The sequence below is a fragment of the Dicentrarchus labrax genome, unplaced genomic scaffold, assembly GCF_905237075.1.
Source record: "Dicentrarchus labrax unplaced genomic scaffold, dlabrax2021, whole genome shotgun sequence".
NCBI classification, from domain to species: domain Eukaryota; kingdom Metazoa; phylum Chordata; class Actinopteri; family Moronidae; genus Dicentrarchus; species Dicentrarchus labrax.
The window spans coordinates 16201974-16218355 of NW_026136702.1; the positions used below are offsets into that span (position 1 = coordinate 16201974).

General features: G+C 38.8%; 1 protein-coding gene across 1 annotated transcript; it reads right to left on the reverse strand.

The window, feature by feature from the left end:
- Nucleotides 1–4469: 4469 nt before the first annotated feature.
- On the reverse strand, nucleotides 4470–16115 carry perp (p53 apoptosis effector related to pmp22). Its single transcript, XM_051422189.1, has 3 exons — nucleotides 15738–16115; nucleotides 9378–9518; nucleotides 4470–6425 (listed from the first exon to the last, which is right to left on the reverse strand). The coding sequence occupies exons 1-3, from the start codon at nucleotides 15940–15942 to the stop codon at nucleotides 6214–6216; spliced, it is 558 nt and encodes a 185-aa protein (XP_051278149.1). The 5' UTR covers nucleotides 15943–16115; the 3' UTR covers nucleotides 4470–6213.
- Nucleotides 16116–16382: the final 267 nt, after the last annotated feature.

The window sequence follows — 16382 nt, forward strand, 5'->3', positions numbered from 1 at the left end:
TGAGGAATGAGCAATCAGCCTCTGCTTTTGAAGTTCAAAACGGGCACAATATTCTTAACGTTGACACTTAGCACATATAGTATGTGAAATTGTACAATGTCACCTTTACTGATTTCAAAAATGCCCATAACTCAGAAGTCTTTGTTTAAAAGCTTGATTGTCAACTAGGAATTAGGCTATTGTAAATAACGCTGAAGACTTAACTCTCCAAACCTTTACAGGTTCCTTACTGGGTCACATGCTGCCTGAGTCACAGGTCGGGATGATCAATAGCTGATTGTGGAAGCAGTGAAAGCCAAATACTACAGTCATCAGAACATGGAAAACCCCAGAGGAAACAATTGTCCAAATCACCAGGTGGTTTAATATGAGCAAGTTCCTCGCTGTCCAAATCTCTTACGACATTACTAAACATGGGATGGTCAGATTCAACACATGCTGAGAAAAAAATAACCTCTGGATTGTTTCTGAGTGCAAAGGAATTTAAAGGAAGTTTAAAGTATCTAAAGTATCAATAAAGTTGAACTTACATCATTGATCTAGGACCCACATACCATAAGTAAGTTACTAAGTATATTTACTGCAGTATACTTATACTTCAGTGTAAGGCAAATATACTCCACTCCATTTATTTGACAGCAATAGTTACTTTACAAAGATAATTCACACAGAAAACATATGATAAGCTTATGAAATATCACATTCTCAAGTACATATTAAGTATGTGAAATTTTCAATGCAGGACTTTTACTTGTAACTGAGTATTTTTACAGTCTGATATTACTACTTTTACTTAAGTAACAAGAAAGAGTCTAAGTTTTAAGTAAAGGATTTGAATATTTCCTCTACTACTGCCATTTCAAAACCACATATTTACATATACGTATCACAACTTTCACAAGTTTCTAATGTCGGTCCGTGTTTAAGAGCAACAGTTAAAACAACTTTATTAAAACTTGAACATGTGTATATACTTAATGTATACTTAGAGTAGAAACATGCTTAAAGCGTAAAAACATATTGATTCCTTGCCTGTCTTGGCTGGCTAATAAAACACTTCAGATTACAGAATCTTCTACAGCTATGTTGATTTTGGTTTCAAGATGTTGAGAAACGCGCTAAAGGAGGAGTCTGAGTCACTGAGACCTTTCTCTGATTGTAACCTTAACAACGTAAAGAAGAAAAAAAGCTGACAAAAACTTGTTTCATGTTACACCACACGTGCTCTATTAAAAAAGTAGCTGTGACCTTGTGACTCAGTTAGTGTAAATGCAACATATGTACCTGTGGTTCAATCCAGAATGGGACCTTTGTCACATGTCACATGTCTTTCTCAAACCTTTCCCTAGTCTTTCCTGTCAACTGTGCAAATCAAAGCAAATAACCAAAAATATGTCTAAAACTCACACTACATTTCTATAGTCTACCATATAAGTATATAATAAACATTAACAACAATTTAAACAAACAATTTAATAAACAGTATCTTGTGTTGGCCTCCTCCTTTAGTTAAAAAGTACAGTGCAACTAGAATTGAAGGTTTATGATCATCACAAGCATGTTGGCCATTTACATGGCTGTCTACTGGTACTTGACATTAATCTATAAGGCTCATAATACATACCTATATACGTCCTCTAGAGTCATACGTCTCTTGTGTTCTGACAGTGTGGCCAGTCCCTCACAGTGACTTCTGAACCCAGATCGTTCCATCAGAGCCCCAAAAGCCTCGGGGCCCCATCCTGGTATGAGGTGGCAGAACAGTGGGGAGAACCCTGAGTAGAACTGTGAAGGGGAACATCTCAATGTTCTTCTGGCTCTTCTTCTCTGTGGAAAGCACCTCAGAGGCAGATCGAAACCCACCCCCACTAAGAGTCACTTGACAAAACTTTGAGTAGGGGGTAAGGGCTGAGATTAACTTCAATTTGTTCAATTGTTCACATATCTATTTTTTTAGGGCTCTACCTGACAGACACCTCTGAAAGTGCAAGTTAACCTGGAGAGAGAAAGCAATGTGGGATGGACAGATGGGAAATGAAAGAGTCGTGGAAGCTGATTTACTGATCGAGCCTGACCTCTAGTGGCATTCATGTAGAAACACAGGCAAATGGAATCCAAACACTGACCTAGTCAAACACAGGGCTGGTTGACCACACTGTAAAATTGAGTTAGCTGTCAGGATGACCTGATGGACATTTCTCATGTCTTCAGGGTGCATAGAAATAAAATGGCTTAATGCTAGCTAATCTTAAACTGTGTTTCGATATATAATAGGCTATTAACATGCTCTACTCACTCTATTTTCTTGTATTTTGAACCCCTCTGAAATAAAGTTGCTCTGTATGTGTTTTAAGATTGCATTTAGTAACTGAGTCAATTTAAATGTAATAGTTTTTATTAACTTTACTTGAGTATTTCCATTTTGTGCCACATTTTACTACTACTCACTACATTTATTTTAGAGCTATATGTTACTTTTGAAATTGAGATTTGACATTAACAAACATATGAGAAGCTATTACACCGTTAAATATTAAAGTAGTGGTTCTAAATCTTTTTAGCTTGTGACTTCTAAAAAAACAGTGTCTAGTTGGGGTTAGGTTTTATTTGTCTGTGGGGCGGCCAGGAGGCTCACCTGGTGGAGCTCACACTCCATGTACTGGGACTCGATCCTTGCATCGGCGGCACAGGTTTGTTTCCGGCTTGTGTTCCTTTGCTACTTATGTTCCTCTCTCTCTTTCCCTCTTTCCTGTCAATCTTCAGCTGTCTCTATCCATTAAAATTATAAAAAGTCTGAATATATATAAGGTTTCAGATGTCTATGAGTTGTTGGCAGTTCCCTTCTGAACTTCTCAGATGGTTACATTTAAATGAGTTTAAGGCACAAAGAGGCAAAATTATCAATATTTCACCAAAAAGAAAAGATTAAATAAAAGTTTAGGAAAAACAGAATATTATTATTATTATTATTATTATTATTATTATTATTATTATTATTATTATTATGTATTTTGCAGAACATTTTACTTTTTATACTTTAAAGGACCAGTGTGTAGGATTTAGTGGAATCCAGTGCTGAAGTTGCAGATAGCAACCACTAGAATACAGCTCAGCATTCCAAGCATGTAGGAGAAACTACGGTGACCCGAAACTCGTTAACAAACTAAAAAAAAAAAAAAACTTCCCTGCCTAGAGCCAGTGTTTGGTTTGTCTGTTCTGGGCTACTGTGGGAAGGCTCCATGGAAAACAACCCATAGTGTCTGTAGATATAAACGTCATTCTAAGGTTAAGAAAACTCAACAATTCTTATATTCAAGTGATGATAAACTAATGAAAGTATACCTATGAATATTGCATTCCATTTCTGCCAATCGATCCTCCTAAATGTTACACACTGGAAGTCAAAATAAACAATCTAAAAGCAGTCTATTACAAACAAAAGTCCTGTTTTCAAAACTATAAACAACAAAATATAGAATAAAACAAGTGGAATATTTCCCCATAGGTTGTTGGCTGTTGTTTATTGGTTTGTAGGAATTTTGTTCTGGCTCACCAAGTCTCTAATAAAGGAAAATATTATTAATATACCTGTCGTTGCTATAGAGGTGCTACTTGCTTGAACACTTCAATCCTTATAAAAAACTGGAACGGCAATTTTATGCCCTGTGATTTACTGTAATATAAAATGAGACAGGATGCGACAAGAACAGTGCCTATCGTGTTCTTGCTTGTGTTATTTCCCTCTTTCAACTTAATACCAGTTGCTGTCTCTCTGAATTTTCCTTTACCGTCTGTCCTTCTCTGCCTCCCACTGTATTTCTCACCCTCATGTCATTTTCCCTCTCAGTCCCGTCCCCTCTGCACTCTTTTCTCTCCACCCCCTTTTACAGAGAAACCAGAGCTGTCAAGACATGCTGAGCAAAGTCTAATTCTCAGTCAGACCTATCCTGGGGTGGGGCTCTCTGGGTGTGTGCATATCATACCTCATGACTCACATCTGTGTGTTGTTTATCAGCTATGTTCCTCTCCTGTATGTGTCTGGATTTGTGTGTGTGTGATGACAACCCCATAAGATTACACTGAGGGAGGAACATCATCAACATGCAGGTTGCGACAGAATTTTCTGGTCTGACCTCACTGACATTGTAAATAAAAAGCTCAAACTTGCATTTAGATTTGGATCCGTCTGGGTTTAAAGTAAATTTTGGATGTTTATGTGATTTATTTTTATGTTTATGTTCAGCGGCCCTTGACAAATGTGATCATCTTTATAGCCTGCTGCAAAATGGAGACAGGATTTCGTAACATTTGCACACAAACTATGAAAATTCCCATCTTTCCGTTTTTTCATTTTCTCCTTCTTCTAATATATTTTTCCCCCCGCTTCCTGTTCCTCTCTCATCCTCTTCATCCCTCCAAACATAAACATGGTCACTGCATTGTAAAAATGAGTCCAAAAATGTAACCGATTCAAAAAAGAAACTCTTTATTGCATAAAAATACACCAATTCATACTAGAGAAGAAGAACAGCTGGGTGATTTCCAGAAGTGGATGAATGTTAATAAGACATTTTCTATAGTACAGTTTACTTTTAAAGTGATTAAAAATGACTGAAAAAGCTGGCGTTGAAAACACAGATTCAAGCCCATAAAAAAATGTTTTACACATCACCTTTGAGACAAGTTTCAACAAGTGTAAAACCGCCTGAATCTTTTCTCCTTGTCAGTTAAAACTTCTAACAATTTGAAAGACTTGGCTACTAATTTAAGACCAAGCATAATTCAAGTCTTTCCTCTGAACTGGTTCATGTAATTAAAGTAAAAATAACTTGTTCGGGCGTGAATTTGGTACTGGCATGAACAGCCATGTGTTTGATGACTGGCATTAAGCGGGAGTCAGTAAAACCAGACTGACCAGTTTAATACGGCATTCAATGATTTAATAGTAAAACACTAAAGAAGCTAAGGCACACGTTTTACACACAGTATGTCCGAAGATTGTCCACCTTGGTCGCAGTGTCTTAACAAACCAGCAGATGGTTATCAAAAACTTAAAAAAAAACACACGAGTGGTCAGGACTGGAAGAAATTGAATGGAAATTGGTGTAATCCTCGCTCTACATATACCTACTTTGAGGCAACAAGACTTGAGGCTCACATGAGTTTGGACTGTTTAAAAAAATTATAATTTTGCTATTTCAGGCACAGATTGTAATATAACTAACTCTAGGAGGGAATATTATAAAAAGTAAAAACTGAAAAAGTAGGAGGTGGACTAGGTTTTCTACATTTACATGAGACAGATTAATCATCAAGCGCAACATAAATTCATGTAATGTGCTTCCAGTTTAAAGGTGACGGAGAAGCAACAACTGCTGAAGCATGAACTACCACACCTCTGTGTCTACTCACAATAAGTGTATTATTAGTCGTGTTCAGAACAAATACAAAGACAGCACAGCAAACTCCCACAGTTATATCCCTTTGGTAATAATTAAACAGCAGATGAAAATGATCAAAAAAAAGCATTACAAAAGGTGCAAACAGGACTGTTACACTACACGTACATTTCCATATAAAGATTACATTCAGCTTCTGAGTCCAAGCCTCCTTCTTACCTTGTGCACAGCAACATACAGAAAACAAGACAGAGAAAAACTAATAGTCGTAACACATGGGACAAAACTAAATGATGATTAATGATTGTTTTTGCATCCTGTGCAAAAGTTTTAGTATGAACTGCTCTTCTACCAAGGTTTTAAGAGATCTCAAATAAATCAGACTAAAGCTATGCTTTACACATAATTACATCCTTTAGGGTAAGTGCACTTGGGTGATCTTGCATTGAGAAATACAGGTAAAAAGTACCAATGGGGAAGATTTTTCAATCAGATGCAGAATGTGAAAAAAAAAAACACAACATGGTAAAAAACATTTTTTATGATGCTGGCTTAATCTAAAATAGAAGTCTGTACATTAACAGAAGCAACATCCAATCACAGTCCACTTCCAGTAAGAATCATCTGTTGCTTCTAACTCCTGGTGGAGGAGGGGTTTTTTTTTTTCCGCTGCCAAGACAAATTTAACTCAACTGAGCCATCGTGGATGTTTGGTGAAATGGTACAGTGTAAAAATGTTCAATGGCCAACACAGATCCCGCTCAGAGTGAAAAGTGGAAATGGCTGTAATTGGGTGGGGGTGCAGGTTTTGTCTTTAAGCAGAGGTATAGAGGTATTTGACCTTAGCCAGGCCTGTCAGCTCATCCTCATAGCGGGGCAGGCAGCAGAAGAGGATGGCACAGCCGATGCAGAGGATGGTGGCGCCCCAGCCGAAGCCGTAGGCCCAGGTGTAGTAATAGTTGCCCTCGAAGATCAGATTGTTGAATTCGACGGGGTAGATGATCAGAGCAATGATCTGAACAATCACTGCAGGGGGGGAGAGAGAGAGAGAGAGAGAGAGAGAGAGAGAGAGAGAGAGAGAGAGAGAGAGAGAGAGAGAGAGAGAGAGAGAGAGAGAGAGAGAGAGAGAGAGAGAGAGATTTATAAAACAACCAAACTCACTCATAGAAACCTAATTACATTCTAATCTTGACAAACTGAATTATAAAACTATTGGACAAGAGAAGGAAACATAAAAACTGTATAGTCAGTCAGTGGGACAAGTAGACCGCACTGACACTAACAGCACGGTGTGAAAAATACCTTTACATGAGTGTGTAAGAGTTACATCAACGTATCAACATCTGTGACATTGAGGTGACTCAGTATTTGCAGACAGCTGAAACACAGCGCTGGCACTCATGGTTGCCTGTCACTTTTTCCAGTTAGATATTCTCGAGAAAAGGTGTGACACGGATTTGTCTTTGTGATGCAGTTTTTTTGTCAAAGTCACTGAAAATGTTTTCCTTTATGCCCTCAAGCAAAGGCAAGGCACGTAGTGATTCAGGTGTGATGCTTTATCCCAGCAGTCACTCCTATATTAATCACAGAGAGATGGTCTGATTTAATTGGAAACGCACTGTATGTATGTATGTATGTATGTATGTATGTATGTATGTCACTAGTGATTCGACAGGAGTTAAAAGGACCATATTGACTTACTTTAACCCATAATAGTGCATTTTCCTGATTTCTAGCCATTTCTTTCAGTTCATGTCAATAAGGTACCAAAAGAAACTAGCGGAAACTTAAAAAGATGCCCAACAGAGGTATCCACTTCAGATATCACGTAGCATTCATGGGCAATTTTGACTAAGTTTGAGGGGCGTCACTGAATAACAGACGTTAATTTTACTATTAAAACCACACTTTTTTATACTGTATGTGATACTGTCAGATAGTGGGGAATAAAGTCTCCTTAAAGATCCTTAAGAGTAAATAAAGGTGAAAAGTAAAAGGAGTAAGACGATACTTTTCATCACCGTCTGTGTGGCACTTTTTGAAACTGCGATGCTTTTGATCAAATTAATAAACACAAAGTTATGATCAGATTACATCAAGAAGTGCGGTACAATGATCTCGGATGATTCGTATGATCCACAGATAAAAGACAGATATTATTTCTAATAACTGTTGAGCTGGTGCGATGAAAGCTCTACCGGCAGATCAGTAAGACTAGTTCTAATCTAATTATTCTTTTTTTTCCTCCAAGATTGATACAAGAATCCTTTTGTGCCACCTCTGAGGGACAAGTGACAATTTTCTCTGTAGCTACAGCTGTGTGACACCAATGCAAACTATATTCAACTCCCTCCGGCACATTTAAAAACAGACATCACAGAGCCTGTGAATGGAGACTGGCTGTCTCATCTGTCAGTCTGGCAGTAAAACATTGTGGGTGTTTGTGTTTGTGTTTGTGGGTGTGTGTGTGTGTGTGTGTGTGTGTGTGTGTGTGTGGCTCTGCCCCATGTTCTCAGACTCTCTGTGGGGTGAGTCACATGAACAGACAAAACCAGTTATTCCCATGGTAACGTCACATGAAAGCCTCAGCCTTCCCTCCTCCAGGAGCTTTTGGCTGCCTTTACTTCCCTTTCTCTCTCACTCCTTCTCCTTTTTACATCAAACTTGCACGCACAATCTTTATTTAGGATCAAAGTTAGGTTTTCCCCTCTTTTATCACTCCCACTTAAAATCTATCCCCTCTAAAGAAAGCTCAACTTTTAAATTTTCTGGCTTCCACTTGAACTCCTCTGCTCTCACACAAACTGTTAACCTTTGTGTCTCCGTCTGACCTTGACTTCTCACACTCCCACTTAGTCTGTTGAAATCCCCCACACACACATTCCTAAGACAGAAAACCCAGACTATTTAAAGGACCTTTAAAAGACTTTTAGTCTTTATTTAATAAAAATATATCAAATATACAATTAAATCTGTATTTCTTCAGCTTGACCATGATCAGCAACAAAACTACCTTCCACATGGTCTAATAAAATCAGTACATTTAATGGTTAGGTTCAGCACATTACAAATATAATCCTAATATTCTCACTTGAAGCTGGGACTGGCTACTGAAACTGTCTTTTCAAAGGAAGTTGAGAGAGTTGGCATCACAAGTTAGATTCATAGTCTTGTTTACTTCTTTAAACAGATATTTACTGATTTAAATCCTAATTATGTCAATTTTACTTCTGACTTCTAATGTTTAGACAACATTTAACATTTGGGAACTTTGGCTTCTTCTGATTAATGATGAAAGGATTTTGTAGAAAAACATGTTTTTATGGATCACAACGTGCCTGTCTGGAAACTACCTGACCACTCAGAATAATCGACAGGCCTTGCTGTGAAGGGATTATTTCTTCAGTAAAGTAGAAAACTGTCCACAGCGACAGCTGAAGTCTTAAGACGCAGAGGGTATTCTTTCATCATAACCTCAGCTTTATGTCACTAGGGTTAAATGAGATTTGTTTTTTTGTAACTGACCCTGTAATTGAGCTAGAACTTCCCTAGAATTTCTGTTGAATTTCTAACCCCTTTAAATAATAAACATGCAAGCATAAACATGTTCTCTAACTAACACAGGCTAACTGCACCGTACTGTTAAGACCTGAAGCGCCTTTATCAGTTTCAGTCAATCTTGTTTATGGCTGAGTGTTGATCTTTGTTTAGTAAGAGCCAATTAAATTTTCTATGGAAGTACAACCGAAACAGAGCGATGTTGGATGACGCATTTCATTTAACTTTCAATTTTATTCTCAAAAGCGCAAACGGTAAATGTTATACTCTGCTTTATTCTGTTACTGCGAACTCCACCTGGATCTGCTTCAAACATTTCTGATTGGTTCCCAGGCAGTAGTCATATTTGCAGAAATTTGTTTGTATGGGTGTTCATGCAGAGTGTGCTTGCGTGTGTGTGTGTGAGCGTGTGTATCTTACCAACTATGATCAACAGTATTCCTATGAACGGCAGAAGAGTCAAGTTGAGCGAACAGCAGAGAGCTACACAGGAGATGATGAAGGCGATGATGAGGATGATGAGGCCGATGATCATCAGAGCAGCCACTGCCTGGGCCCAGCCTGGAGTCAAACACAAACAAACGAATTAGTCAGAAATAGTCACTGAATATAGAAATTGCATGGTTCTTTATAGTTTTTAATAGTACACTTTCAGTTTCAGGTTATTTTCTGAACATTGTTCTCTGACTATCCTGACTATATTATCAAGATCTGAGGTGAAAATGTCAGTTTAAAGTTTTAGTGGTGCTTTGCAGACTTTTAAAAAATTTTAAATTGCAGGCAATATTCTCCTAAAAAGACAGCAGAAATTAACATCTGACAAGACAGTAAAGAACGGTGCTCGGACATTATTTTCCAGGAAGTATCAGGTATCTACAAAAGAAAGTAAAGATGATTTTAGGGTCAATGCATTTGCAATAGCCTACAGATGTTTAAATAGCATTTTGTTCCCTTTGTGATACTACCATTAACCTTTTTTAACCCTCACTTCTGAAACCCGCACCATTGTGTAGAAGCATCTAATTTAAAGCATTAACTGCTTATTACATTATATTTCATTTAAAATGTCATTATAATATTGGTCAAAACATAATAATCTCTATCTGATTAGTACACAAGTCGTTAGTAAATTTAAGTATGAAGGTTTTTCAGCGTTGTTTCTGGAAATGAGTCATGTGTTGTGCAATGTGTCTTAGCGTCATTGTCTACTGAACTCTCTCTCACCACTCAACAGCATGAACTCATGACAGTACATTCCACGAGGTTAGTGCTGATATCGAGAGAGAGAGAGAGAGAGACAAGCTGTCTACACACACACGCCACTCCCTTGACAACACTTTCACTCTCTTTGTCGCTCTGACATTCTGAGGACATTGCCTCCATAATTATAAAGGAACTTGCAGCACCGATACACTCTAAAACAAGCAACTCCCATCATGCATGGTTGTAGATGTTTGGGCCAAAAAAACGAAATGAAAGTACGTGAAGCGCACTGCATTGTTTGTATAACCATCCTATGAGACTAAAAGTTTGTGTGTGTGAAGTTTGTGCTGTATGTAGAGAAGCTTTTATTGTATGTAATAATCTCCGTTAGATTAACAATCACTAATGCAGATAATCCTAACATTTTTCTATAGAAGTCCACTGTGTGAGTTTGTGAGTTTCAACACACAGTCACACCCAATTCACTGTTACTGGATCAGACAACACCCTAAATTATTCATACCTCTGTGTGTGTGGTTGTGTGTGTGTGTGTGTGTGTGTGTGTGTGTGTGTGTTCAGGTAATGCCCTTCCCACCTCAGCCCGAGGTATTTCTCTCATCATGCTCACACTGACGCACACCAGACTAGTCCGACTAGTTTTCTCCCATGCTGCTAATAACGTTAAATGGCAATCGAGCCAACAACATAAAGTTCCTCTTATTTAACACTGTGGCAGGACCAGCACAATGAACTCAGGCTTATCCGATGATAAGATGATGCAGGCAATAAAACAAACTAGAAACACACAGAAACCTTCCATACTTTGAGAAACTGCAGCTTCTATCATTGTTTGTTTTGATGATCCCTCTTCCAGATTAGATTGTCCAACAATAGCATGTAGAGGATATCTGCCATCCTGGAAGACTCCCACAAAACACAATTGCCAAATAATATTTATGGCTAGAAACAATCATCTCATGGCAGAAACCATCTTGCTATCCTGTAGGCATCATGCAACCTTACTGAAGAGTCTCTCAGTCAGGTTATTTCTGTTTAAAGCATGAGGATGTTCACCCAGAAGGAGCATTAAAATAATTATCTTAGCATTCCAGTATTCTGTGGTTCCGTGATAATTCATCATCTGCACTGAATTTAAAGTGTGTCCTCACCGTTGTTGATGAAACAACTGGGAAGGATTTTTGGGCTCGTAAACTACAGTGACGTGAGCAGCTGGATTACTTCTATACACTTTACAGATGTTTTTCAAATTAAAATGTGCACATTGATAAGAAAAACAAAAGGAAGGATGGAGCTTTACTTGTTGCCGTGATATAAAATTCTCCAAATTCTCTCCTGCTATTGTTCTTCTTATTAAAGCATTAGCAACAGTGCACTCACACACCCGGATGTTTCCAAGCTCTGCCTTCCTCAGTTGGTGTGTGTTCCTTTGTGAGGGCTTCTCTTATACTTACAGTACATGTAAAATGTGTGTGCTACAGCTCGGCATTGTCGTGTCCTCATGCCTGTGTTTGTTTCTGTTTTAAGCTGGATAATGTCGTGTGTGTGTGAGTGTGTGTGTGTGTGAGAACACTGCCTGTCCCAATCACTCTCACTTAATGCCATCCAGCTGTTCAACATCTGTTTTCCTCTTCTGATCAAAAATGAAAGAGATTAGGCTTCACTCCTACACTGTAGCTACATGCACACAGGAACATGTCCTTAACCGTGTTGTTTTTAGTAAAAACACATCTATGACTTGTACAAGTTAATACACACTGGGGCAAAAACACGTTGTGACTCTCCCACATACAGTGCACAAAGCTTTGGCCATGACAAATGTGGTTGCTTTAAAGCTTGTGTTCAGACCCTTACAGTCAAGGATAATATTCATCAAAACCTCTTAGAAAAAGGCTTTCATGCAGGCAGCAGGGATCAACTTGACACCCTGCACTTTCCTTGAAAAGATTTTAATGGGGCACCTGGCCAGCCAGCAGTTCTTGGTGCTGGGAACACAGTGCCAAAGTTATAATTCATGCTTTAGAAAGTGCTTTTGCTTGGTGAAAAATGAAAACCTTTGAGTTTACAATCATGTGAATTTGTCAGGAGAGGTGCGAAAAAAAGTGAATGATGAAAGTTTGTTCAGACGTGGGTAGGAGTGAGTGATATGGATAAAATCTCCTATGATGGGATACAATAGTTTTTAGAGATGAAACGACTAATCAATTAATCAATTTGAGTAAGCAGCATTCTTTGGTTTCAGGATCTCAATTGTATTTTCTTGTCCTACATGATAGAAAACTGATTATCTTTGGGTTTTGGATAAAAGAGATAAACTAAGGAATCTGAAGACTGGGCATTTTTCATGTTCTGACATTTTCAAGACAAAACAATGAATTGAGAAAAATAACCATCAGATAAATCAATAATAACAGTAATGATGAGTGGCAGCCCTTGTCATTCTATATTATTGATACATTGAGTTTTATGTGGTTAATCTTCAGTAAAAATCCATTGAACATTTTTCTATAAATAAAACACACAGACTGGTCTGTTTTGGCAAACGCAGCCATTTCAATCAAGGTGTTTTATCGAATTTATGCAAAAACCATATAAAAAACAAATGCTGCCATAAAGCTGTACCTTAATTTTAACTAATACGGCCAAATTTATATTGTCTCATGGTAAATATCGTCATATTGCCCCACCCGTGTGCAATGATTCATATCAAACCAGTAATCATCAGCTTTTTTGTCAATGCTGCCTTTTCATCTGAACAGGGAGCGGGCTCAACACCATGACAGGGACTGTCCATTAGGTCGAAAGCCAATGTTCACTATGCCCCGCATCTGCATACACGAACTGTCCTCAGTTTTCAGTTCACCAGTATCTCCATGACTATTTGGGCCAAGAATGCTCAGCGGAAACTTGGGGTAAAACTGTATCCTAGATGCAGCCAGTAGTCTTCTGGCAGCTGTGGTTCTCTTTTGTTTAAAACTACTTCACTCCTGCTGAGACAAAAGGAGACTCGGCCAAAACAGTAGCAGCGCGCAGTTCAGACAAAGAGCAAAACTACTTGATCTAAAAGTTCAAATGAGACTCAATCTGATGCCTCAACATCACTTGTAACAGCGACTAAAAACATTTGTGTTTCATCATTCATAATTCTCTCTACTGCTGCCGTCATTGAGCTAAGATGGAGGGAGAAAAAGCAAAGTTTGGATTTCAGCCCAAGCCAAACTTTCCCATTGAAAGATTGTCATTAAGTAAGCATTAAATAAGAGGCAGGGGTACATGGACAGGATCAGACACAATAACAGAAAAAAAAAAAAAAAAAAAAAGGTACAGCCTAGGTTGTTGGAATCTAGATAAAACAGTTCATGTCACATTAAAGAGGTTACAGTAGCCACAAAGAGGATTTGATGTAACCAACAACAATTACTACTGTAATCTGTTACTGACATATAGTGGACATTGCTCTAGGGCTGCAACTAATGATAATTTAATCGATTAATCCTTTGTTCTATAAAATGTCAGAGAACAGTGAAAATAACATTTAAATTTTATAAAACCCACGGTGAAGACATTAAATCTCTTCTTTGTTTGACCGACAATCCAAAACCTCCAAAAGTTCAATTTATTATCCTTTGAGAACAAGAAAAGCAGCAAATTCTCACATTTTAAGAACCATTTTTGTTTAAAAAAAATGACTCAAACTCTACATTGCTTATTAAAATATTTCCAGATTTTCTTTCAATCAGCTAACTGATTCATTAACTAATCCAAGCTGCCCTGCACTGCACCATATCATGTCATTTGATACCTGTACCAGAGCTGGTCAGGGGTTAAACAAAGACTCACTTTAATCAGCCTTGAGGTCAGGATTTGGGGTTAGCACTTAGGTTATGTAGTAATGACTTAGTGCTGCAGAGTTTCCTGCAGCCATACTGTCAATAGCAACTGTGAAATATGAGGGAATATTTGGGTCATTAGAGCTCTGATCAAGGACTCTAATTTATTCTATTAACCAGTAACATGTCTTCTTTACATATAAGTGAATATTTTGTGGAGAGGAGTGTGCAAATTGGTCATAATCCCTGATTAGATGAAGTTTTTTATGCTGCCCATATCTCAAGGTACATACATTTTGCAGATGACACTATGGAGCCATTAACTTCACTAGGCAACTTCCACAGAGACTGATAAGAGCAACAATACTGTCTTTGTTGGCGGCTGTGGGTGTGAAATAACACAAATACAACCTGAGAGGGAGAGAGAGCGAGAACAGCAGTCTGTTCTGTTTGCAGTTACTGTTCTTTCAGTGTGTGTGTGTGTGTGTGTGTGTGTGTGTGTGCTTTGGTTGGACCTCCAAAGGACAAACTCATTAACAGTTTGTCTATGAATTACCATTTTTGCATTAACAGGTCTTGACAGCCATCTTAAAATGTGCTTTTGCATCCATTCACTTTTTCTGGAGTGGAGGTCACAAAATAGTCAAACTCTGCCTGTGGTGTTTACCAGCAAACTAACACAGGTTACACTCTGTGAGCAGTTTTATAAGAAAAATAAGATAAGAATCAAGTTATTTTAAAAGGTTCAAGCCACATAACCCTGTTTGTTTAATGACCTCCTGTCCACAGAGCTCAGATGTTCTGTTAGAACTTGCAGCAGCAGCACACATCTTCTGATTCTCGCCTGGAGAAAAAAAGGTTTTAAAAGAAAAATACCTCAACACTGAAAGACTTCCCACGTATGAAAAGAGCTCTACTGGCTTTGTCTGTTTCATAAGATTTTATCCAGCGTATTATTAAATCTTTCTGATATGACACTGGCCTGCAGCTCTTAATAAATCTATATATTAAAAATGGATTAAAGAAGAAAATGTGCCTACCATTTCCTGGCAGGAGGAGGTGTTTTCAAAGAAGCCACAGGTTACAGAGCTGCTATGATTGACATTACAACCTGTTCTACAGGGGGACTGTAAGTATGTTGACAGGTACAGGCAGGTGTCAAATTAAAGTAAAAAGACTGAACAATGATCTGGTCCCTTTTTAAAAAAAAAATTAATTGTCCTTTTCCATCTCATTACACAGTGGGTCATATAGGAGGGGGTTCTCTCTCCCTTGTTGAATTTGTGAGCCCACATTAAAACACTTGTGATATTGGAGCACACAAATAAACTTGACTTAAGGCTTGACTTAACTTGGAGAAGAGGCTGCATGAAACCGCCCTACACTCTCTAATGTCTTTGCTGGGACAGGAAATGATCAATAGGATAGTGAACACCAAAGTTCAGTCCGCCAAAACTGACTGACTGACTGACTGACTGACTGAGTGTGGTAGGCCTCCCTCCTCCCGTCAGCCTGGACTTTACAGTTGTTGCCAAAGGTCGAGTCCTTCGAGTTACAATATGTGAATGTTTAATTCCCCCCCCCAGCGACACACACACACACACAAACACAAACACTGAATCAGGCTCTACTAAAGTCTATGCGTTTACTTTATTTCCATGCCACAGGCTCTAATCTTATTGGTTAGATGTCCTGTTCTGTTTCATGTGTTGTAGAAACTGACACTTACTGAACTCCATGAGCGACTTGCTATCCCAGTTGTCATTCCTGCCTCGGTACTGGTTCCACATATTGGCGTAGTGGGACTTGGCGTCTTCGTCCTCGACCCATCCCGACTCGGCGGCGATGGCGATAATGTCAAAAATAATGGCGAAGAGCAGCAGCAGGGGCACGATCCACCTGCATCGGGGCCAGGCGATCCCACAGCGAAACATGACCGACGATTGGAGTGTGTGGAGCGGGTTAGAGAGAGAGACAAACGAGGTACAAACAAGTGGGTAAGCGCGGCGTCAGCCCGGTTATAAAGGGTGTCCTTCTTGTGCGTTTATGCGCAAAGGCAGTGTCAAAAGGGTGTGGTGCGGTTAAAACCTCGCCCGAGCCTGTAACGCAACCTGTTTTGGGACCTGAAGGGCTGGGCTTGTCTGGCAGTAAAAGCTGAATCAGGCCCAGCCCCACTGACTGTGTCATATTACACCCAAAAAAACTGCAACTGTCGAGGCGCCTGTTTCACCTGAGTCCGGACATCCAGCTCTGACTTTTAATGGTAAAGTTGGTCATATTTAGGTTTTGGAGTTACAACAGGTGACCATGGGCAGGACTGTGAGAGAGCAGAGTGTGAGAGGTAGAAAAAGAGAGAAATTAGAGATAATGAGAT

Excerpts from the sequence above, each read along its gene's own strand:
- perp (XM_051422189.1), bottom strand. The coding sequence starts at position 15,942 with ATGTTTCGCTGTGGGATCGCCTGGCCCCGATGCAGGTGGATCGTGCCC. Across the intron at positions 9,519-15,737 it reads CAAGTCGCTCATGGAGTTCA|GCTGGGCCCAGGCAGTGGCT; the intron begins GTAAGTGTCAGT and ends GTTTGACTCCAG. Across the intron at positions 6,426-9,377 it reads AATACTGTTGATCATAGTTG|TGATTGTTCAGATCATTGCT; the intron begins GTAAGATACACA and ends CCCCCCCTGCAG.